Consider the following 25,132-nt stretch of genomic DNA (forward strand, 5'->3'; position numbering starts at 1 on the left):
TCAATACTGTATATGATATCCTGTATATGAGGTACAGGATCACACCCCTTGAGATGTATGTACCACACTCACCACCGAGGAATGCACAGTCCATATAGGCCATTGGGCACCCTCTATACTTTGCTCTTCATCTTCCCTCACCACTTCTGGTAGCCTCAATTCTACAGGCAGATTTCTAGGGTTTGCTATTGGTTTGATTTTGACTCTTTATTTTGTCTCTTTGTACTCTATACATAAGTGAAACTACTTGGTATTTGTTTTTCTCCTTCTGACCTATTTTCCTTAGCATTATCACCCTAATTCCATCCACTTTGTTGCAAATGATGAGTTCATCTAATTTTGTCTAATTTTTCCATCTAATTTTTTATAGCTGAGTAGTATTCCTTTGTGTTGTTGATATACCATATCTTAATTTATTCACCTGTCCTTAAACACTTAGTTTGTTTCCATAACTTGACTATTGTAAATAGTACTGCAGTGGTATAGGAGGATAGATATTCCTTCAAATTAATGTTTTTGCATTCTTCAGGTAGATACCTAGGAGTGGAATTGTTGGATCATATGATCAATCTATTTTTAATATTTGAGAAACCTTCATACAATTTTTCATAGGAACTGGACCAGTCTATATTCCACCAATGGTGTACAGGGTTCCTTTTTCCCCCACATCCATACCACCCTTTGTTGTTTCTAGTATTTTTTTTTAATTTATTTATACAAGAGCTGGGGTACAAGCCAGAGGTGAGGGAGGGTGAGAGGATTCACCAGAGACAGAGTGGGGAACAGAACAAGCAGATTGACCAAAGTACACTGCTGAGGGGAGCAGCAGGCGAGACAGGAGAGGTCTGTTGCGCCGTGTGGGTATCTCCCTGGCCAGCCAGGAATTGTACTTGCACTGCAGAGACTACAGAAAGCTTCACAGCCCTGTGCTCAACCCACTGCACAAACGGGGAGGCCCTCTAGTATTTTTGCTATGGACCATTCTCATGGGTATGAAGTGAAATGTCATGGCTTTTTCATTTTGTTGATACATGATGAACATTTTTTCAAGTGCCTGTTGGATATCTGTGTATCTTCTTTAGTGAAATATCTATGTAGCTCCTCAACCCATTTTAAAAATTGGGTTATTATCTTTTTGTTGAATTGTATGAGTTCTTTGTCAGATATATATCTATCATACAAATATGTTCTCCCATTCAGTAGGATGTCTTTTTGTTTTAGTGATAGTTTATTTTACTATGCAGAAGCTTTTTGGTTTGGTGTAGTCTCATATGTTTATATTCTGTTTTGTTTTCTTTGCTGTTAGAGATGAATCTACAAAGACATCACTGATGCCAATGTCATGGAATGTTTTGCCTATGTTTTCATCTATGTATTTTGTGATTTCAGGGATACTTATATCAGATGAAATTTGTTTCTCAACAGAAGCAGATTTCCTTTTTAAGAGCTCCTATATATAAATAAGAAAAGCACCAAGAATCAAATGGAAAAATTCATGAAACATATAAAAATTGCACAGAAAAGGACATATAACAGGTCCTTAAACATGTGGAGTGTTCACTTTATTAAGAGAAATAAAATTACTGAGGTGCCATTTCATGATTATAAAGATCACAGATTTTAATATTATACAATAAAGGCAAGTAAACAAATTATCTTTTCCTACAATGCTGAAGGTGATCTAAGTTTATAGGGACTATGAACTGAGAGCAAATTAAACACAATCAAAACAGAAGACCTATTATATAACAACTAACCTAATTATTTCAACAAATCAATGTCATAGAAAAAAACAGTATGTGAGGGAGGGACTGTTCTAGTGAAAATAACAAACATGACAAGTAATGAACATGTGGACTTTGATTAGATACTGGTTTGAATGACGTAGCTACAAAAATGGAATAATAGAGAAATGTGAAACATACTAGTGAGGTTTGATAAAGGTACTGTGTTTATATAGGAAGATGCTGTATTTTGGATTTTATACTTTAGTACTTAGGAGTAAAGTGTCATGTTTATAATTTTTTAATAGAGTTCATATAGTTTTGTTTTTTTAAAAGATTTATTTATTTTTGCATGCAAGAGCTGGGGTACAGGCCAGAGGTGCAGGGAGTGAGAAGACTCACCAGAAACAGAGTGGGGAACAGAACAGGCAGACTGACTGAAATACCTGCTGAGGGGAGCAGCGGGCAAGACAAGAGAGGTCTGCTGCACCATGTGGGTTGCTCCCTGGCCAGCCGGGGATCGAACTCGTGCTGCAGAGGCTGCGGATTGCTTCAGATTGCAGTGCTTAACCCCTTGTGCCACTAGGGAGACCCCGATGTTTATAATTTACATGAAAGTATTTTGGTGAATAAGAATAGATGAAGTAAATATGGTGGCATGTTAACTATAGTTAAATCTAGATAAAGGTTAAATGGTTGTTATTATGCTAATATCTCTACTTTTTGTGTATTTGAAAATTTTTACAATAATTATTATGCACAAAGTAATGCGACAGTGGAAAACATCATATAAATACTTTTCATACTCTCTAAGTCACTTCTAGATCTACTAAGCTCTATGTCTGTCAATACAGGGAGATTTTAAGTAGTGTTTTTCAAACTGCAGATTGTGATATTTATTTATTACTAAAATCATTTGAAGAGAGTCATGACCAGTAATTTCTTTCATATGATGTAAAATATTTTATTATAACTTGCATTCAAAAAGTTTAATAAGTCACTGAGATTTCTATTATTTTTTGCCAGAAGTCACCAATAATAGTGCCTTCTTGTATTTCAAGTTCACTTCTCTTAACTTAGATTTCTTTGACAGTGCTTTGCTTGCTGCACCTTGATTATCTGATGGATGAGCTAGACATGTTTGCTTTCTTTGTTTTGATTTTTTTAGTAACCATGACTGAAGTATTACCAAAGGAAAAGAAACAGAAAGATGAGAAGACTTTAATTCTTGGTCAAGCTGTGGTAGACCTTCTTCCTTTACTGGGAGGTCAGATGTGTGATTTGATTAAAAGTAGAAATATCAAAGTTCATAAAATTTAGCTCTAGAGTGCAAAAATCAACCTCAATGAATTTGAAAGATTTAATGAGCACTTTTTAAAAAATGATTTATTTTATTTATTTATGCATACAAGAACCTGGGTCCAGGCCAGAGGTGTGGGCCAGGGTGGAGGGGTGGATGAGGGGGTGAGAGGATTCACCAGAGAGAGAATTGGGAGCAGAACAGGGGGGGTCTACTGAAGCACACTGCTGGGGGGGGGCAGTAGGCAAGACAGGAGAGGTCTGCTGTACCATGTGGGTCAGCTCCCTGCTCAGGGAATCAAACTGATGCTACAGTGGCTGGTGATAGCTTGATAGCACTGAGACTTTAACCCCTGCACCACCAGGGAGGCCTTTAATGAGCACATTTATCTGTCTAACCCTTCCTTCTTTGACTTTACTTGGCCTTCTTTTCACAGGAGAGAGTTCGTTTGAAACCACAATTCCATTGCACCCTGTGCCAGGCTCACCCTTAGAATCTATTCGATCTAATGTTAAGGTAATCCTAATTTTACCTCTCAACATTTCAACCTGCCATTAAAAAAAGTTTGTCTGTGATTAAGGTTCGATTCAGTTGACTACAATTCATCAGACACTTTCTTTTCACAGGTCCATATATTGCTAGGTTCTGGTAAACAAAGACAAATGTCTGGTTAAGAAAAAAGCAAACTCTTTAAGGAGTTAATAATCTATATATCATTGATTATAACAAATGTGAGTAAGTAGTGGGTTGGGACATGAGGGCACAGAATAGGTATTGATTGCTTTGCCTACGGGTAGATGTAGGGAAGGATTAACTATGGAAAAGCCTCTTGAGCTATATCCTGATGGGTGAAATACAAAATTGGATAAATGCACCTGACACATTTCCTAGCATGACAGCCGGCCTCTGGCTACGGAAAGAGAAGCATGAGTGATAGGCTGTGCCGCTGTTTTGTCTTCTGGACTGTGTTTCCCATTCCTCTGGGTATTAGTGATTTCTTGGGCCACTACTTGACCTATCTGGTGTAAGTGCACTTTCTCAGTTGAAACCTCAGTTGCCTTCTGACTTGTACAAGTAAAGGAAAGAGGAGGACTGATCTGACCCAACTATTTCCAGTGTAGGTCCCTAACTAAGTAGCCACCATTGTAGGTCCTTTCCTGTTTCTTGTTAATTTTTATATTGGAGCTACCACAGTTCATTCCTGCATTTGTTGTAGTCTTCTCCTTTTATTTTAGGATTTGGTTGGTTTCTTCTAGTTTTGTATCTTTGCAGAATAATTTGCTGTCTTTGAAGGATTCCTAAAAAACATATAGTCCATTGATGGTACTTCTGCTTTTCTAGGACTATTATAGCATTTGCTTTTCATTGACTATAAAGATGTAATTTCATATTTTTCTGTCACTCCATGTGATTTGTATTAGAAAGAGATATATTTTAACTCAGTCTGCCTTTATTGGGTCCCAACCCATAAACTGTTGATTTTCCTTAAATATCTATAAGAAGAAAAGTTACTTCTCATGACCATTGCTCGTAACATTCCATGTTTACTTGTTGTACAAGTTTTACATACTCAAGTAAAAAATATATGGCAGTTAATTTCCATTTGCTAGAGAGTTCTCATTAATTTTATATTTAAGTATCTACCTGGTTATTCTCAAGATTCAGAGATAAAAATTATATAGTCCTATACTTAGGAAGAAGATTCCAATTCATCCTCCAGTATTTCCTGTCTTGTTCGAGTAATAGAAGTTAGAAATCTTAGGGACTTTTAACTTATCCTTCTAAGAGACATACAGAGAGGTGTCACATTCTTCAATGTCTCTCTTCCTTAAAATCTTTCTTCCCTTTAGTTCTGATTTCCTGCTCACTAACTATACCTTCTCAGGTTGCTGCAACAATTTTGATTTTGATTTTTACTTTATTATAATTTCTTATTTTTTCCTGATCCCTTATTTGGTTCCCCTATGAGTGAAATCCCTTATTTGGTTCCTCCTATGAGTGAAATCATCTGATATTTTTCTTTTTCTTTCTGGCTTATTTCACAGAGCATGATCCCTTCCAGCTCCATCCATGTTGCTGAGAATGGCATGAGTTTATCTTTTTTGATTGCTGAGTAATATTCCATTGTGTATATGTATCACATCTTCTTGATCCAGTCATCTATTTGTGGGCATTTGGGTTGTTTCCAGGTTTTACCTATTGTAAATGGTGGTGCAATAAACAGCACCAGTAATCTTTTTTCACAATACTTTTTTTGGAAAAATTTATTTATACAAGAGCTGGGGTATAGGTCAGAGGCGCAGGAGGGTGAGAGGATTCATCAGAGACAGAGTGAGGAGCAGAACAGGCAGACGGACGGAAGACACTGCTAAGGGGAGCAGCAGGCAAGACAGGAAAGGTCTGCGGCGCCATGTGGGTATCTCCCTGGCAGGCTGGGAATTGAACCCAGGCTGCAGAGGCTGCAGACAGCTTCACAGAGCTGCGCTCAACCCGCTGCACCAGCTGCACCACCGAGGAGGCCCAACCAGTAATCTCATGCCATAGGTCATTGTGCTCCCTCCCCACTTTGTTCCCCAGTTTCTCCCTCCTTTAGTAACTTCAGTTCTATAGTCTGATTTCTAGGGTTTGTTTCTGTTTAGTTTTGTCTGTTCCTTTGTTTTATACATATATTTTTAAAGGAAATGTTTTCTTATTAAAAAGTACTACATTTGCCAAATCAAAATTTCTATTGGAGACATAATTTGGGAATTGATTTCTTAGGATACTGAAATCTTATTAGTATCTTAGCAATACTTATTATTCTTGTATTCATAAGAAATGAAAGGAAAATTTAAAAAATCTTTTCTCCCCTCTGATTAAAAAAAACCCCACTATTGTGGCCTCCCTGGTGGTGAAGGGTGTTGAGCACAGTGCTGTGAAGCTGTCTGCAGCCTCTGCAGTGCCAGTTCAATCCCCGCCGGCCTCCGAGCAACCCACAGGGCGCAGCATACCTCTCCTGTCTCGCCCGCTGCTCCCCTCAGCAGTGTATTTTGTCAGCCTGCCTGTTCTGTTCCCCACTCTATCTCTGGTGAATCCTCTCACCCTCCCGCACATCTGGCCTGTAGCCTGGCTCTTGTATAAATAAAAAATAAATCTTAAAAAACAAAACAAAACTACTAGTGTCTCCACTGCTCTATTTAGATACATCTCTAATATAAAATCTTTGGAATCCCTTCTAAAAAATTCATTCTTATAACTTATTTATTCAGTGAAAAAATACTTTCTTATCTTTGAAAAATAGAACTATATTAAAGAATGTGATTTTGGGATATTTTATTTTATTTTATTTTACTTTAAAAGATTTATTTATTTATTTTTATACAAGCACTGGGTACAGAAGCGCGGGAGGGTGAGAGAATTCACCAGAGACAGAGCGGGGAACAGAACAGGCAGACTGACTGAAATACACTGCTGAGGGGAGCAGCGGGCCAGCAGGAGAGGTCTGTCGCACCATGTGGGACTCTTGTTGGCCGCCGGGGATGGAACCGGCGCTGCAGAGGCCACAGGCAGCTTCGCAGCCCAGCGCTCAACCGCCTGCGCCACCAGGGGAGGCCCGATTTTCAGATATTTTATAAAAAACCTAAATGTTTTTAAAAGTACATTAAAAAATTACAAAGATAATCATAAAATGCAGACTAGCAAAAACTGCACCCCAATCTCATCACTCTTATCCAACTCCTATTAACATTTCAGTATAGAACCTTCCAATTCTTCTTCTATATGTATTTTTATGCATACTTGACCTCAGTATGGTATAGGGGAAGGGCTCTAGCTTGGAGTTAAAGGTTATGTCTCTAAATAATGAGACCTAAAAAAGTTATCTGAATCCTCTGTTTAGAAATAATTAACCTTTAAAAAAAAAAGAAATAACCTTGACCTGCTTACCTTGGATTATGATATAAGATTCAAATGAGATAATGCAAAAAATAAAAGGGAGGGAGGGCTCTGTCATTTAAAAATGTTGCATAATTTCATTCTTTTTTAGCAGTGTGGCCTTGAAGTCAAAGTATTTGTGGCAGAACCCTTACTCACCGCAGCCCAGATCTCAGGAGGTAATCTACTGAAGGTCACATTGGAGGCTGCCTACTCTGTGCCTGAATCCTTCATTCCAGTAGGGCCCCTACAGAACTACATGGTTGGTCTGCAAGTTCCCTCAGTTGGAGAGGTAAAGTCCTACCGCCAGATGTTTAAATAGATTTAAACACTCATAGCGCTATTTCTTCCTCCCCTGCTAATTTAAATAAACTCAATCAATAGCTGAGATTTATTGTACACTTAAAAAATTTTTCTTCTGTTTCATATGTAGATGTTTATATTTATAGCTTATATATTACATACTATAATTTAGATATATATATATCAATACATAGATAATATAGTGGAAAATAGATAAAATATATAAAAATTGACAATTTTTATCTTTTTCTGCATAGATTACTTTTATGTATACATTATGTGGATTTTGTACAATGTACTTCAGCACGTAAAACTTTCTCGTATTACAAATTTATTTAGAATGATGAGTTATGGATTTGATAGAAATTTCCAAATTGTATACTAACACGGTGTAATTAGTAAACATTCCCCCTATTTTATTGCCTTCAGTTTCTCTTCATTTTACATTATCACTAGCAGTATACAAGTGTTCCACTTCCTTGCTAACACTTGTTATTTTCTGTTTTTTGATACTAACCATTCCAGTATTTGTCTGCATCTCCTTATATTTTCAATTTGCATTTCTCTGATATCTAATGACGTTGAATATCATTTAATGTGCTTATTGGTTCTTTTTAAAAAAAGATTATTTATTTATGCATAGAAGAACTGGGGTGTAAGCCAGAGGTGTGGGGGTGGGGGTGAAAGGATTCACCAGAGACAGAGTGGGGAGCAGAGCAGGCAGATCTACTGAAATACACTGCCAAGGGGAACAGAAGGCTAGACAGGAGAGGTCTGTTCTGCCATCCATGGGCTAGCTTCCTGGCCTGGGATTGAACTCAGCCTGTAGTGATGATAATGCTGAGACTTAACCCTTATGCCACCAGGGAGGCCCTTTTTGTATCTTCTTTGGGGATATGTGTTTAAAATCCTTTGCCCATTTTTGAATTGAGTTGTTTTGTTTTTGAGTTCAAGTAGTTCTCTGTATATTCTAATCCCTTATCAGATATTCAGATGTGTAATTGAAATATTTCCTTCCATTTTACAGGGTATTTTTTTTTACTATGTTTAGTATCATTTGACGCAAAAAAGATTTTAATGTTGGTGAAGTCCAATTTGCTATTTTTTTCTATTATCTGTCCTTTGGTATCATAACTAAGAAATTACAGTCAAATCCATTGTTATAAGGCTTTTCCTATCTTCTTCTAAGGGTTTATAGTGTTTAGTTCTTATGTTTATGATCCATTTTGAGTTAATTTTTGTATATGGTAGTAAGGAGGAGTCCAACTTCATCCTTTCACATATGAATATCTAGTTTTCTCAGCAACATTGGTTGAAGACTGTCCTTTCCCCATTGAAGGGTCTTGGCACCCTTAATATTGATCACTTTTGCCAATTTTCATATTTTTATGGAGGAACAGATTTCCCAAGGATCTTACTCTGCAATCCAGAAGTATCCTACCTTCACAAAAATTGTTTACGCTTAACCCCAAAAAGTAGAATAGATGAGTTGTAGAATATGCTGATTTTAAATTTTAATAGAGGCTACAAAATTGCTTTCTATAGTTGTACCATTTTATACTTACATCCTTTTTTATAAATTACCTATTTATATCTTTGCTAATTTCCTATTGCAAATTTATTTTAGATAAACTATAGATATGATTATACCTTTATTTTTAGTTCTTGATGTAAGTTTTTTAAAGATATTTTAAAAGTATATCATGATTCATTTAAATATAAATTACAAAAAGAGTGTCAAAGATTTTACTTGACTTACTAATCATTAATTAATAAGGGTATCAGTAAAATGTAAAAATCAGTTCAAAAGAGAAACTGAAGAAATGACCCATATATAAGCAATTGGGAATGCTGAAATGGATTTTGATGCTAATTCAAAACTTATCAAAGTCATAGGGCAATAACCAATTTCTACTGGATAAGTTACATTATTATTGATTTTCTATAAATTATAGAATATAAAATAGCACAAAGGAAATGAACACCATAGCCTTCTCAGTAGAACCAGATAATCACAAAAGAGTCAGTTAGACAATATCCAGTATCCCATTGAAAAGATATGTCAGTAATCTTTTCTGTCCATTTAAAAGGCTTGTACAAAATTTCCTGATATATAATATTTATTTCTATAGAAAGATTATCCTATTTTCTTCAAGAATGGAACTCTGAAGGTTGGAGGAGAAAGAGAACCTGTTCCCCGGCCCAAAAAATGGCCTATTGCCAACATTCTGGCTCCAGGAGCTAATAACATTCCTGATGCATTCATTGTCGGTGGGCCTTATGAGGAAGAAGAAGGAGAACTCAACCACCCTGAGGTGAGAGAATTGTGATTTTCATGATAAACTCAGTACACTGACAGATCATAAAAGTTTGTGAATCATTGCAATTTATATGCCTCTGTTACCTGTTAAAGTAAAACAATTACTTAATTCTGATGAAAATGTCTCCTGACTTATTAAGACTGGCAAACAAAATAATTGAGCTAATTCAAATTTACTCCTTACTTTATATTTATTTTTGAGTAGGTAATCATATAGTCACAGGTAAAAATAAAAAAATTAAGATATATGCAAGTCTCCCTTTTATTCCAGGTGTCTGCCTCTTAATTCCTACCCAACTCATTATACCAGTAGTCACCTTGTGATAACTTCTTGGTTTCCTTCTGGGTGTTTTTTTTTTATGTGTATATAAAAGCAAATGTATATAGTCAGAGGAAGGCTTACTGTCAAAAATATTTAGAAAAGTAAAATTTTCTTGCAAAAAGTGCAAGAGAGTCAGAGTTGAGAAAGATCAGATCATAGACTGAATATAGTAAATGAGATAAAATTGTTTTTCTTTAAGGAGTCCATAAATACAGGAAGTATTCAAAGAGTTATTTTAAAAACTAGAATCTGGGGCCTCCCCGGCGGCGCAGAGGTTGAGCGCTGGGTTGCGAAGCTGCCCGAGGCCTCTGCAGCGCCGGTTCCATCCCTGGCCGCCGGGCGAGGGTCCCACATGGCGCGCAGACCTCTCCTGCTGCCCGCTGCTCCCCTCAGCAGTGTACTTCGGTCCTTCTGCCTGTTCTGCTCCCCACTCTGGCTCTGGTGAATTCTCTCACCCTCCCGCGCTTCTGATTGTACCCAGTGCTTGTATAAATAAATCTTAAAAAAAAAACACAATTTTAACAAAAAAAAAAAAAAAAAAACCTAGAATCTGTCAGGAAGATATTACTATTTTTGCTTTATCTCAGGGTATAAGATATTATTTATTTTAAACTAAGTATATAAAGTGCTTAATCATATTGGAAGCAAAGGAAAATCTCAATTTTTACTTCATATATACACATACATAAATAAGTACACATATTCTTATCCTACTTTTTCTTTTTTTTTTGCAAGAATGGTGATATTCTTACACCATTCTGCAAATTCTTCTTTTTGCTTTATAGTATATAAAGACTTTTCCGCATTACGACTTAAAGAGCAGCCTCATTCTTTTACTTTATTTATGCTTTCTGTATGATATGACATTGTATGGACATACTTTACTTTAAACCAGTCTCCTATATTGGTAGACATTTATGTTTTTTAAATTATTCTCTTCTTTTCATTCTTTTCCCTCCTTTCCTTCCTCTCTTCCCTTTTCATATGTATTACTACAACCCATGTTTGTCAATGGCATAGAAAGTGCTGTAGACACATTTGCAGGTGTTTCTTGAATTAACTGATAATCATTATTGGAAACATTCAGTAAAATAATTTGTAAACTACAGATGGTTGGATTATTTTTAGTATCTGACTCTAAATGCTTAAAATTATAGAGATAAGGCTAGCACTTTTTGAAAAACTACATTATCTTTTCTCATCATTATCATTTTTGAAAATTCATACTTTTCTTAGATTTCTATCTTCATTTACATCAGATATTTTATTTTGAGATAGTGTATTATATTTTGTTTAGGTCATTGGTTCTCAACCCTAGAATCCCTTGAAAGCCGTTAAAACAATAACAATGACTATGCTATAATCCAGCTCAATGCCCATGTGTTGATTTTTTTTAAATACTCCCAGATAATTTTTTTAGATGCTCACTCCATCCAGGGTTAAAAATCGCTGATTGAGATTAAATGAATGAATGTCAGGCACTGAGTATAGGATTGATGTAAGGAGAGTGTACATAATTTATCTTATTTTATTAGTAGTAAAGTTCCATAAAATATGAGGGAGTGGTAGTAGTTACAGTAGTAGTTGTACTTATTGTAGTATTAGTAATAGTAGTAAAAGTATTTGATCAAATCCATTAAAATAATGCTTCAGAGATTGAGTAGGATGGAACATTGGCAGACTGAGAGAACAAAAGTTTCTAACTTATTTTACAGGACAGAGAATTTAGGAACCAAGCAGAGTGCATAAAAAAAAGGATTACTTGGGACTTGGAAAGTCGCTGCTACCTTGATCCTTCTGCAGTGGTCAGGTAGGAAGAGGAAGTGAATAGATCGAACCAACAAAGACTGTTGGTGAGAAGAAATGCTGCTTATGTTAATTTTATCTGTATTTGAGTTAAGATGATCTGAGATGCTTTTCTACCACATCTACTAATAACAAAGGCTTCTAGTGATGATGGCTTAACAAAGGTGGGTTCCTGTTTCTCTTTCATGTGAAAGAAGTCCTGATCCACAGTGTTATCAGGTTCCTAGGCTCCAGTGTTAATAGGTTTCCAGGCTCAATCTTTTTTTTTATTCTACATTCTTTAATGTGTGCCATCCTTCCACAAGATTGTCTCATGGTCCAAGAATGTCCAAGATAGCTTTTGGAATTTCAGTCTACATATTCACATTCCAGGAAGAAAGTTGGAAGAAGGGAATAGTTTTGGATTAAAAAAAGATATATGTTGGCTACCTTAGTTCCTCTTATAGAGCTTTTCTGGGATCTGACAACTTCTGTTTACATCTCATTAGCTATCTCTTGATGCAAGAGAGGTTAGGAAATAGTGCTTATTAGAGATATTGTCACCCAGACTAAATAAACCAAGTTTGCTGTTGCCTCTTGCACTTTCCTTGTAGGGGAAGGTTGGGGCTTACACTGGTTGAAATGAGGGATAGGTGTCTTTCCTGGCTCCCAGGGCAGGGGTAGGCACTCTTGGGAGGGCAGAGACCACACCTGGGACAACTGTGTGGCTCTACCCACTGCCAAACCAGTCCCTGGCCACCTGGGTATCTTGTTGAACTGTCAAACAAGTTATACTCTCACAGTGAATTATGTGCTCTCCTTCCCAGGCTGGCACAGGAGAGCCTGAGGGCCTGTTGGGGAAAAGCCATATCCCTCTCAGTGAAGTGGTACCGTTCTTAACTCTCTGTTCCTCAGTCTTTCCTTTCCTTTCTGGTAGCTTATGGCTCTCCTTGCTAAGACACTAGTCCTCACCCAGTTCTGTTCCAGATGCGGCTGCTCCCGCTGGATGCTTATCCAGGGAAATAAAAACTCAAGGATCCTGTCTATCCTCCATCTTCTCCCCTCTCCCTGCCTCAAATTTTAATCTCTAGACTACTTATAATAGCTAATAAAATATAAATTTTATGTAAATATAATGTATTGTTTAGAGAATTATAACAAGAAAAAAGTCTGTATGTGTTTAGTAAAGATACAACCATCATAGGCCTAGCTACATAGTATTTCTGATCTTCAATTGGCTGAATCCATGTATGAAGAACTCATGGATATGGAGGAGTTGACTGTATCCCATTACTTTTAAAAAGAGGAATATTCTCTTTAATCTAAATTATATTCACTTTTCTTCTGCATATGATTCTAATGGGCTTATTCTTGTTTTGTAGTTTTCAGAAGCGAATTGCTGATTGCCGATTGTGGCCTGTAGAGATCACAAGAGTTCCTATGGTTATTGCACCCAAAGGGAAAGCTGCCAAACTTGATAAAGTAAATTTGATCATTAAAACACTTATGTAATAAATACTGGGTCAGACTCAACCTGTTATTCCGCTTCTAGTTTTGATACCACAGGAAAATGTGAATATGATTGCTCTGTTGGGTGACCAACTCATCCTAATTTGATGGATATTTTTTACATTTTAGTGCTGAAAGTCTCATGTACCATAGAACTGTCCTGTCCCTGGAAAATCAGGATAACTGGTCACTTTAGCTCCTCTAGGTCACTCAAGTTTATTTATGTTTTATTCCCAGACATCCTATTTCTCTTTAATCCTTCACTGAGTTTTACGAACTACTTACTGTGTAGCCATTCTCCTTCTGTATTATATAAATGTCTCTTTTTTTTAAGATTGATTCATATTTATTTATCCATTTATACATACATACATACATACAAGCACTGGGTACAGTCAGAAGCGCGGGAGGGCGAGAGAATTCACCAGAGCCAGAGCGGGGAGCAGAGCAGGCAGAAGGACTGAAGCACACTGCTGAGGGGAGCAGCGGGCAGCAGGAGAGGTCTGCGCGCCATGTGGGACCCTCCTCCGGTGGCCGGGGAGCAGCCGGGGATCGAACAGGCGCTGCAGAGGCCGCGGGCAGCTTCGCAACCCAGCGCTCAACCGCTGCGCCACCAGGGAGGCCCCTCCTTCTGTATTATATAATATGCATTGGCTAGCTTTCCTTAGATTTCTAAACAGTTTAATGTTACCATGTGAACTTAAGACTTTTAAACCTAATTTCTAATTATTGTTATTAAAACAGGCAAAATTTAAGTGGTTGTCTTTAATGTAAGAGGGATTAAATGTGTTTTCTTTCACTAAATTGATTTTTTTTTTCTTATAAAAGTTTTTTCTATGACAAACCATTAGCCATTGAAAATGATGTTAAGGTATATTTATTGACATATTTTTCATCTCTGTATTGAAAATTTAGATGAAATTAGGGATGGCAAATACATGATAGCCTTCTGTCATTTGTTCTTCATGCAGATATTGCTAATCAATCAAAGCACTCTTTTTCTTCTGAACTCAGATAAGAATACACATAGCACTCTAAAACATTTCCACTAGTTGATTAGAGTTAATCATACATTTTGGTCATTACTGGTCATCACTTTATAAGTCCCCTTTCATTTATATGAATCTGTGAACTAAAGCTAAAAGTCACAGCTTCTGATTTTTAAGTTTTGTTGTTGTTATTATTGTTTTTTTATAAAGTTTTACTTTTTCCTGAAAAACAACATGATAAAACTGACTTTTTACTTTGATATATATATACTTTCAATTAATTTGAGTATATGTTGATACAACTTTACTATTCCTTAATACTGTTTATATGCATTACCTCAGTAATATTGCCCTTAGTAAGCCCATTTTGAAGATAGAGACCCAGAATGTTTATATAACTGATCCAAAATCACATAGCTACTTAAGTAGCATGGCTAGTTCTTAAAGCCATTTCCATACCTTCTGCTATGTTGCTCAATAACACTAACAGCTCTCTGGTTTTATTTCTTTAGGCTGATGATGAAAGTCCACTTTCATTTCACGGCGTGGCTTATGTTAATATGGTTCCATTGCTGTATCCAGGTGTGAAGAGGATTAGGGGAGCTTTTCATGTTTACCCTTATCTAGACAACACAGTCTATGAAAAGGTAAAAAGAACTGAGATATCATCCTAATTTTCCTTTACAATGTGTTTACTTATATCTTTAGCTTACACATCTTTGCAATTGATATTTGGAACCAGTTAGTATACTGGGATGTTAAATATAGAGCCCTTCAGTCATTTTGCCATTGGATCTTAAAAATTTTATTAATATGAATAGTCCAAAACTGGGAACAATAAGTTACATGTGAAGACTATTAAAAATAAAAGTGGCTATTCATTAAAGATGTGAATTCAGGGAAGACTTGATATGTTTGAAAGCAATGAGAGATATAAAAGAAAAGATTTCAGTTACCAAAACATGAAAGGCTTTATATGTAGGAAAAAAAATCATAAATAAAATTAAAATGTACTGAAAAGCTGGGGGAAATATCTGAATATCATGAAAATGACTGTTATTCCAAAAATATAAAGCACTTTGTCAAATATATAAAAAAAACAATTTTTAATGTGAAGTAGCAGTTTACAGAAGCAATACCAATGACCAATAAATATAAGAATAAACACTTGACCTTATTTATAATCAAAGATGTACAACTTTAAATATTAATAAATTATCTGTTTACCTGAAAAATTAGACAGTTCTTTAAAATATGATAGTGCTCATTGGTAGCAAAAGTGTGGTAAAACAACTCTAATTTACTGCTACTGGAAGAATAAATTAATACTAACTATATCCAAAAAACTTTTTGTCAGTATATGATAAAAAACAGGTTGTTTTTTTTTTTAAAGATTTATTTATTTATTTATTTATTTATACAAGCACTGGGTACAGTCAGTAGCACGGGCGGGTGAGAGAATTCTCCAGAGCCAGAGCGGGGAGCAGAGCAGGCAGAAGGACCGAAGTACACTGCTGAGGGGAGCAGCGGGCGGCAGGAGAGGTCTGCGCGCCATGTGGTACCCTCCTCTGGTGGCCGGGGAGCGACCGTGGATCCAACAGGCGCCGTGGAGGCTTCGGTCAGTTTCGCAACCCAGCGCTCAACCGCTGCGCCACCGGGGAAGCCCTGTCAACTTTTACTTTATTCAATTTATAAAATTTTATACAATTGCCATATCATGGAACCATCCCAAGTGCCCTTCAGTAGATGAATGGATAGCGAAATTGTGGAGTCTATCTATCTATCTATCTATCTATCTATCTATCTATCTATCTATCTATCTATCTATACATATATATGTGTTTAAATTACAGCTTTATTTTTTAAAGATTTATTTATGCATACAAGAACTGGGGTATACACCAGAGGTGCAGGGGGTTAGAAGATTCACTGGAGAAAGAGTGGGGAGCAGAACAGGCAGATGTACTAAAATACACTGCTGAGGGGAGTAGCGGGAGAGATAAGAGAGGTCTGCTGCGCCTTGTGGGTTGCTCTCTGGCCAGCCAGGGATTGAACTCATGCTGCAGTGGCTGGCGATAGCTTGATAGTGCTGTGTCTTTAACCCCTGCGCAACCAGGGAGGTCTGGAGCATATATTAAATGGAATATTACATAGCTGTGAAGAAAGGTGAAATGGTGACATTTGGAACAAAATGGATGGGTCTTGAGGTTATTATGTTGAATGAAATCAGTCAAAAAGTGAAAGATTCTGGATGGTTTCACTTACATAAACATATATGCAGAATATAAGCACCCCAAAACAATTATGCACAAACAATAGAAGAAATAATAACTTGAACTTGACAAAAAGATAACAATGGTTACTGAGGGGGTAGGGGGATGGGAAGAGGGAATATGGGAGGGAGGCAGATGGGGTATGGGTGGTTTGTAGAAGAAAAAAAATAGATGGCAATTGATGGGGAAATAAATGAACAAGTATAAAAAATGGAAATATCAATATTCCACTTTCAATACTTGATAGAACAATTATGTAGGATATCTGTATTAAATATAAACTTAACATACAACCCAGCAAAGCATTCCTAGGAATCTACCAAAGAGAACTTAAAACCCCCATTTATACAAAGATATGGATATGAATGTTTATAGCAGATTATTTATAATAGTCCAAAATTTACAAAAATTTAAATGTCCACAACTGGTGAACTGATAAACAAAATATAATATGGCTATACAAGGAAATAGTATTTAGCAATGAAAAAGAATGAATTAAAACTAAAGTGCCATCTCAAAATCAATGAATTTTTGGTATAATTTAAATGGGTGAATTATAAGCAATGTGGCTTAATCTCAATAAAGTTCTTCTAAAAAAGGACTCATATGATAACATGGATAAACCTCAAAAAAGGAATGAACTACTGATACATACCATATATGGATGAACCTCAAAAACATGGTAAGTGAAAGAAAACAGACACAAATGATTACACACTGCATATACCATTTATATGAAATGCTCACATTTCCCAGATGTCTTAAAATTTGGAAAAGTTTGCATTTTAGAATCTCTGAAATACAGTAATTATTGTAGAGATGGTAGAATAGTATGTTTAATGTTTAATATTTACAATTTTAAAATATTTTTGGATTGTCTTTTTAGCAGCTTTTTTGAGATATAACTGACATATAGTAACTGCATGTATTCAAAGTGTACAATTTAAAATGTTTGATAATAGGGGCTCCCCTGGTGGCGCAGGCGGTTGAGTGCAGCACTGTGAAGCTGTCCGAAGCCTCTGCAGCGCGGGTTTGATCCTGGCCTGCTGGTGTGAAGCCCATATGGCCTGGCAGACCTCTCCTGTCTCACCTGCTGCTCCCCTCAGCAGTGTATTTCAGTCTGTCTGCCTGTTCTGTTCCCTGCCCTGTCTCTGGTGAATCCTCTCACCCTCCCGCACATCTGGCCTGTACCCGGGTTCTTGTATGCATGAATAAATAAATCTAAAAAAATAAAAATTTAAAAATTTAAAAAATAAATAAAATAAAATGTTTGATACAGGGGCCTCCCTGGTGGCACAAGGGCTTAAGGTGCAGCACTATGAAGCTATCTGCAGCCACTGCAGCATGAGTTCAATCCCAGGCCAGGGAGATACCCACATGGTGCAGCAGACCTCTCCTGACTTGCCCGCTGCTACACTCAGCAGTATATTTCAGTCAGTCTGCCTGTTCTGTTCCCCACTCTGTCTCTGGTGGATCCTCTCACCTCCCACACCTCTGGCCTGTACCCCAGTTCTTGCATGCATAAATAAATCTTTTTTTTTTAAAAAAAAACAGGTGTTTTTTCCTATAACCTAACTATCACCTCCCATCCCTACCACCCTACCCTAATGAAAATATCCATTATTCCTTCCCAATTTTTCTCATGTTCCATTATCTTTCTTTCATACTTGTATCTACTCCTCCTCTTCCTTTTTCCCCATCTATCTTCTTTCACTCAGCATAAATTACTCGGCATAATATATACTATTATAATGAAATTATATTAAACAACATGCATGCTGTTCAATTAAAAACTTTCCTAGTCATTTGTGTATGGTTTGAATTCTCCCATACAAAGTTTTTACATTGAATTTTAAACTTGCCCTACTCTTCCAATTGTAATTGAAAAGCCACTGATGATTAGATGAATAATATTTCTTGTACAGAAATAAATTGAACCACTAAAAGTTAATGTGAAATTACATGTCAAAGATGAAAGTGATAAGAGTGTCAAGAGTTATGAGTCACCAACTCAAGCCAGGTTGAAAGGTTTCTTCTTGATAATTTATATAATAGGGTAGGCAGCTGCTTTTCTGTGATGATTTCATTCATTCAACCAGTTTGGCAATACAACAACGTTTTTCATTTTCCCTGTTACTGAGTCTATGAGAATTTTCTAGATAATTACCGAAATTATCTAGAAAGCTAAATGATGTTAAAGAATAATGTGGGTTCCTCTTGAGTTTGTCTCATTGTCTGTAATTCATTGCATTTTTTGGTTTCTTTTCAGACCAAATGTTTAACGAGCTTGTTTCGGGATACTGGTCATCATTTGACTCAGAATAATAGAGTAGGAGGAATTAATTCTCCATTGTCCAAGTCAACTGTTCCTAAGAACCTGAAAGAAGATAAAACAGTCAAAGAAAAGGATTTAGAAGGAAAACCTAGACCTGGGGATGTGGTAGGTTGTTTACGAGGTGATGATTTTCTTACATTACATTCCAGAAACTTACACTGATTTCTCATTTCATGAATTATGTCACTTTAATTAAATTGCAGCAATGATCCTTGTTCCTGACATTGTGAAGACAATGTATGAATTCAATTTGAGGTGTGTTTATTTTCTTTCAGCAAGCATCTAGTATAAAATCTCAGAGCTCAGATACTCCTTTGGAAGTAGAACCTTCTCTCTCCCACAATCCAGAAGGACAGGTAAATACGCATAAAGAGTTGGAAATTATCTTTTAACTCATCAGTCCTTTATTGAGCTCAATAGTATGATATTGTGGAAACTGTGCAAGAAAATTCCCATTATCTGAGTTACTGTTCCTTATTTGCCACAACTAATTTATGACCTTGGATAAATTTCTTTATCTTGTTGAGACTTTGTGATATGAATGGATTCCTGATTAACTTTAAGGTTCTTTCCAGCATTAAAAAATTATGCCTTTTATTAAGTCTATTAAGCACTATGAGGGATGCATAGTGCATCATCTGCAGCTTTTATTCATCTGTCCTCAAGACACTCAGTAGTATATATATCTAATCAAGACACTCAGTAGATATATATCTAATCTTATTACAGAAATATTGATAAATGCTGCAACAGAGGCACAAATATAAGTGCTGTGTGGACTTAGAGGAAACAGATTGGGGATGGGCAGTGTCAGTTTTCTTAGAAGAGGCGGCATGTGAGCTAAATAGTGAAAGATAAGGAGAACTCTTTGCCAGACTTATGAAAATGGAGGGAAAGGCATTTCAGGACCAGTAAACAGCTTGAATCGAGGCAAAAACGTAGCATAATTGGGGTATATCAATTAATTCAGTGTATGGTATAGAGGAATAAAAAGAAAGAATGGAGTCTAGAAGGAGGTGAGAAAGGTGAAAGGCTGAGTTGGGTTGTAGACAGACTTTGAAAGTGTTGCTAAAAAGTTTGGGCTTCAAAAAAAAAAGTTTGGGCTTCATTCTATAGTCATGAGGGACTTTTTAAGACTTATTTGGAGACTCATGTTAAACTTGTTAAGTCACATAGAAATAAGACCTTGTGTGTGTTTGGGGACAGAACTCTTGTAAGGAAGTAAAAAGGATGTTGAAGCTGGGGTTTCAGAAGTCAGTCCATAGGCTTTCCTTATAGCAAATATGAGTGTTCACAGTTTGATGTTTGGAAAGCATTGGAACAAAGGAAGTCAGAAACCTGCAGAGGCAAGATGTGAAATTGGAAAGCTTTTGTGTATTGAGAAAGAAAAGTTAAAGATATTTCAGATTTAAAACCTCACTTCCTAGAAGAATGACAGAATCAAAGAAAAATCAAAAGAGAGGTTGATATGGGGAAATGGTAAGTTCAGTTTTGCACACATTGCATTTAGGATACTGACAAATATTGGGGTAGAAATGACCATTGGTTTGCAGTTGGTAGATGGTAATAAGAAGATTGTGAGTGGGAATGTAAGAATGTTATAAAGAGATTTATCTGTAGAATCCATGAAAGAGGTTTGATGGAAGAAAGAACTTAAAACTGACCCACGTAAAGTATTGAACAAGTCAAAGATGACTTCAGCTGGGGTAGAAGTTTCCAGGAATAAAATTGAAACCCCTTTTTTTCTAAAAGATAACTACCGTTACTATTTTTCTATATAAAAAATCTTTCAACAGTGGAGATCACACTATGTATGTGGGTGTATAAACAATTTCCTCACTATATAATGTGTTCTAAAATGTTTTCATAAATATATGTGTTTCTGGAAAAGAATAACTTAGAGAAAAATGTCTTTACAGCAATATGTAGATGCAGGGACATACATTGTATTGGAGATTGAGCTAGACAAAGCCTTGGTTCCAAAGCGAATGCCAGAGGAGCTGGCCAAAAGGTGCGTAGCAATGGTTCTCATAATTGTTTTGCAAAGACAATTTTGGTATAAATAAAAGGATATCAGTTTGTCCCCATAAATGTAATTTTCCCCGGGCTAAGCAGCAAGTAGTTTTCTCCTCTCCCCTTCCTCCAAGATAGATTTTTAAAAAAACTGTTTTCTTATGACCAGAGCAATATATAGACCATTACAAAATAATTGAGAAAATCAAGATCAGCAAAAAAGTTTTTAAAAATACCAAGATTTCTACTCATTCAGTGATAGCCACTTGTACACCTTTGTGTGTATCCTTCTGGAGTTGTTGTAAAGTCCCTATATTACACACACACACACACACACACACACACACCAAACCAAGTCACATATAAGTGTGTGTGATTTTTAAAAGCTATTTTTATATTGTGCTATAGTGCTTTGATTGTGTTTCTGGCAAGTTATCCAATTTGTTGATAATTACAGTTATTCATAGTATTCACAGATTATCCTTTTTATCTCTCTTTGTAACTGACTTCTTTCATTTAACATAATGCTATCAAGCTGAATATTTCATTGTAGAGATATGTCACATTTGATTTTTCCATTTTTCAGATGATGGACATTTGGGAAGTTTATTCTTTTTTTTTTTTAAAAAAAGATTTATTTATTTATTTATTTATTTATTTATTTATTTATTTATTTATTTATTTATTTATACAAGCACTGGGTACAGTCAGAAGCACAGGAGGGTGAGAGAATTCACCAGAGCCAGAGCAGGGAGCAGAATAGGCAGAAGGACCAAAGTACACTGCGGAGGGGAGCAGCGGGCGGCCAGAGAGGTCTGCGCACCTATTCTTTTTTTTTTAAAGATTTATTTATTTATGCATACAAGAACTGGGGTACAAGCCAGAGGTAAGGGGGGGGGGCGAGAGGATTCACCAGAGACAGAGCGGGAAACAGAACAGGTGGATTGACTGAAATACACTGCTGAGGGGAGCAGCAGGTGACACAGGAGATGTCTGTTGCACCATGTGGATTAGCTCCCTGGCTGGTGGGGGATGGAACTCCTGCTGTGCTGCAGTGGCTGTGGATAGCTTCATAGTGCTATAACTTAACCCCTTGTGCCAGCAAGTAGGCCCCCTATTCTTTTTCTTTTTTAATTGAGGGCATGTTTATTCATATTACTGTATTCTATAATGATTATATTAAAATAAAAGTAAACTTATGTAACTCATCTGCTCAGAAACTACCTGTGACTCTCCATCATACTGAGTAATAGTCAAAATTCCTACAGGGCCTACATATTCTGCAATTACTTTGCCTTTACATTTTCTGTGACCTCCTTGCTATTCCTCATCCATGCCAGGTTCATTCTTGCAGGAAGGCCTTTAAACTTGCTGTTCCCTCTGCCTATCACTTTCTTACCCCAGACATCTATATGACTTGCTTACTCGCTTCACTCAGTTCTTTACTCAAATGTTTTCATTTCAGTGCGGCCTCTGGTGCAATATGTTCCCCCTGCTCCACTACCACCAGTTCCTCCAGAGTCTCTTTGCCTTTCAGCATTATTTTCCTCCATAAGCACAAATCACTAACACATTTAACATTATTAGTTTTCTTGTTCATTGTCTTTCTTTTCTCAGTAGAATGTAAGCTCCACAATGGGGCCTCCCCTGGTGGCGCAGCAGTTGAGCGCTGGGCTGTGAAGCTTCCTGTAACCTCGGCAGTGCCGGTTCGAACCCCGGCGTGCAGACCTCTCCTGTCGTGTCCTTCTGCCTGTTTTGTTCCCGCTCTGGCTCTGGTGAATTCTCTCACCCTCCCGCGCTTCTGACTGTACCCAGTGCTTGTATAAATAAATAAATCTTTAAAAAAAAAAAAAAAAAAAGAAGCGCCTGTTTTGTTCCCGCTCTGGCTCTGGTGAATTCTCTCACCCTCCCGCGCTTCTGACTGTACCCAGTGCTTGTATAAATAAATAAATCTTTAAAAAAAAAAAAAAAAAAAAGAAGCGCGGGAGGGTGAGAGAATTCACCAGAGCCAGAGCGGGCAGAAGGACCAAAGTACCCTGCTGAGGGGAGCAGCGGGCCGCAGGAGAGGTCTGCACGCCATGTGGGAACCCTCCCCCGGTGGCCGGGGAGCAACCGGGAATAGAACCATAGCTGCAGAGGCTGAGGGCAGCTTTGCAACCCAGCGCTCAACCGCTGCGCCACCAGGAAGGCCCGGCAAAATATGTTTTCTTATTCACTATAAAGTCTGATATTGTTATTGCCAATTTAATGCAATCTTATAAATAATGACCAAGAGTATACTTTTTTTTTTCATCTCAGATCGAGAGGAAAGAAAACTTTCAGTTGCATATACCACTTAAAATTTCCAAGTTTTGGGCCTCCCCTGGTGGCGCAGTGGATGAGCGCTGGGCTGCAAAGCTGCCCGCAGCCTCTGCAGCGCTGGTTCGTTCCCTGGTCACCGGCGAGGGTCCAACATGGCGCGCAGACCTCTCCTGCTGCCCACTGCTCCCCTCAGCAGTGTTTTCAGTCCTTCTGCCTGTTCTGCTCCCTGCCCTGGATCTGGTAAATTCTCTCACCCTCCTGCGCTTCTGACTGTACCCAGTGCTTGTATAAATAAATAAATAAATCTTTAAAAAAAAAAAAAATTTCCAAGTTTTGTGATTCCCGACATTCTACTGAGAACCCAAAATTATAATACCTATTTTTCCAGTCCCTGAATAAAGCAGCTTATTGTGTATAACACATGTTTTAAAATATCTAAGGGCAAAGTCAGGACTAAAATTAAACAAAAGTATAACTTAGATACTCTCCAAGTAGTTGCTTCCTTCCTGTCTAGTCCAAAGCCATATATTGTTCTGGGACTCACATATTTAGGCTTTTACATGAAAGAAAAGCACAGTGCTCAATTAGATGGGAGAACAGTCCTTATATCTCCCCGTCCAGGCTCTTTGGAGGTGAGAAATAGGAGAATAAAGTTGTTTTTTTTCTGATACAGGGTTAAGGAAATGATTCCTCCAAGGCCACCTCTTACCCGCCGGATAGGAGGAGCTCAGAAGGCAAGTGCCCAACCCAAAACAAAACTATAACTAATAAGGTGTTGAGTGTACCAGTGCATTCATTTAAAAATTAGTTATGGACTTTGAATTTGTTCTCCAGAAGTGGTGACAAATAATGTTTCACATATTTTCCTTTCTGGTTCTACTTGTAACTAGTAGCATACAATAAATAGTATGCAGTGTTTAATCTTTGTTTAATATGAGTGGGGAAGAAAAAGGCAATTTATACTAAGTTTTAGACTTCCATTCTACATCTTGGCCTCTTTGACACCTTTTACCAGGCACTTTATTTTCCTAGGCGGTGAATGACTATCACACGCAGATCAAGAACATTTCTAGAGCCATTCTAGATGAGTATCATAGGATGTTTGGAAAACAGGTGGCTAAACTGGGTAGAGATATAGATAATGAAACCTTGGAGGAGCAGAAGTGCCAACTCAACTATGAACTTAATTCCTCTGGAAAATACTTTGCTTTCAAGGAACAACTCAAGGTAAAATATTCATTTATTCAGTTATTCTATTTTTTAAAATGAAGCATCTTTTCTACTTACCCAATTGTTTGTTTTCCCTCGGATTATGTCCAGTTATGTACCTACCTTTTACACAGGGTGCAAAGAGAAATGTTCACTGATTAAATATCGGGAGAAACTTTACTTCTGCAGAATCTTGAAATGGTTCAGTATCCATGCGAAGAGTGAACTTCAGGAAACTAATTCTTTAGTTGAACCCAGGCCAGATTTAGGGCCAGATTTCTTGTTTCTGTACCAGGCAGGAACTACCTGGTTTAGATTCTATGACTACTTGTCTCAGCCCTATTGTAGAACTTATCATAGTCCATGGAATCACTAAGATTTGAAAAATATTTACTTAATGTTAATTTCCCAAATAATAATGGCTAATATTTATTATTTGCTGTATCCCAGACATTTCTTCTCTATACCAGCATTTTAAAATGCTTCATATTTTACCAGTTTAATCTTAAGAACCTATGAGTAGGTACTCCTTGTTTTACAGATGGAAAAAAATACAAAATGAGTTAATTAATTAATTTGTTCAAGTTCACAAGCAAAGTAAAGGTCAAATAGGAACTCAAATTCTGGTAGTCTGGCTCCAGAACTCACATTCTTAACTACTATGCTACATAGCCTCTCTGTGCATAATTATTATGTGACTTGTATTGTACTAAACAGATGCAAAGAAAACACACAAAAATAATAAAGTGAAAATCAACTAATGCTCATGGAGGCAGGAAGCTATTTTCAGTAGGTGGCATAATCCATCTCAGTTTGATTCCTGGCTTTACAATTACT

At 36.9% G+C, this 25,132-nt stretch overlaps 1 protein-coding gene across 3 annotated transcripts in view; it reads left to right on the top strand.

Moving 5' to 3' along the window:
* CFAP70 (cilia and flagella associated protein 70) overlaps positions 1-25,132 on the top strand; it is a gene marked incomplete at both ends in the record, with an annotated part of 62,875 nt that overhangs the window by 10,703 nt on the left and 27,040 nt on the right. Inside the window, 12 exons of one of the 3 annotated variants that reach the window (XM_084245274.1) lie at positions 2,893-2,991; positions 3,461-3,540; positions 7,049-7,228; positions 9,372-9,554; positions 11,597-11,691; positions 13,049-13,148; positions 14,677-14,811; positions 18,707-18,877; positions 19,048-19,128; positions 20,692-20,783; positions 23,760-23,820; positions 24,119-24,313. In XM_084245274.1, the coding sequence (XP_084101400.1) occupies positions 2,893-2,991; positions 3,461-3,540; positions 7,049-7,228; positions 9,372-9,554; positions 11,597-11,691; positions 13,049-13,148; positions 14,677-14,811; positions 18,707-18,877; positions 19,048-19,128; positions 20,692-20,783; positions 23,760-23,820; positions 24,119-24,313 (1,472 nt within the window). Of the gene's footprint in view, positions 1-2,892; positions 3,001-3,460; positions 3,541-7,048; positions 7,229-9,371; positions 9,555-11,596; positions 11,692-13,048; positions 13,149-14,676; positions 14,812-18,706; positions 18,878-19,047; positions 19,129-20,691; positions 20,784-23,759; positions 23,821-24,118; positions 24,314-25,132 lie in introns of all 3 variants that reach the window. The other 2 variants (XM_084245272.1, XM_084245273.1) reach the window with 2 other exon arrangements.

Source organism: Talpa europaea (assembly GCF_964194135.1).
Source record: "Talpa europaea genome assembly, chromosome: 10".
NCBI classification, from domain to species: Eukaryota; Metazoa; Chordata; class Mammalia; order Eulipotyphla; family Talpidae; genus Talpa; species Talpa europaea.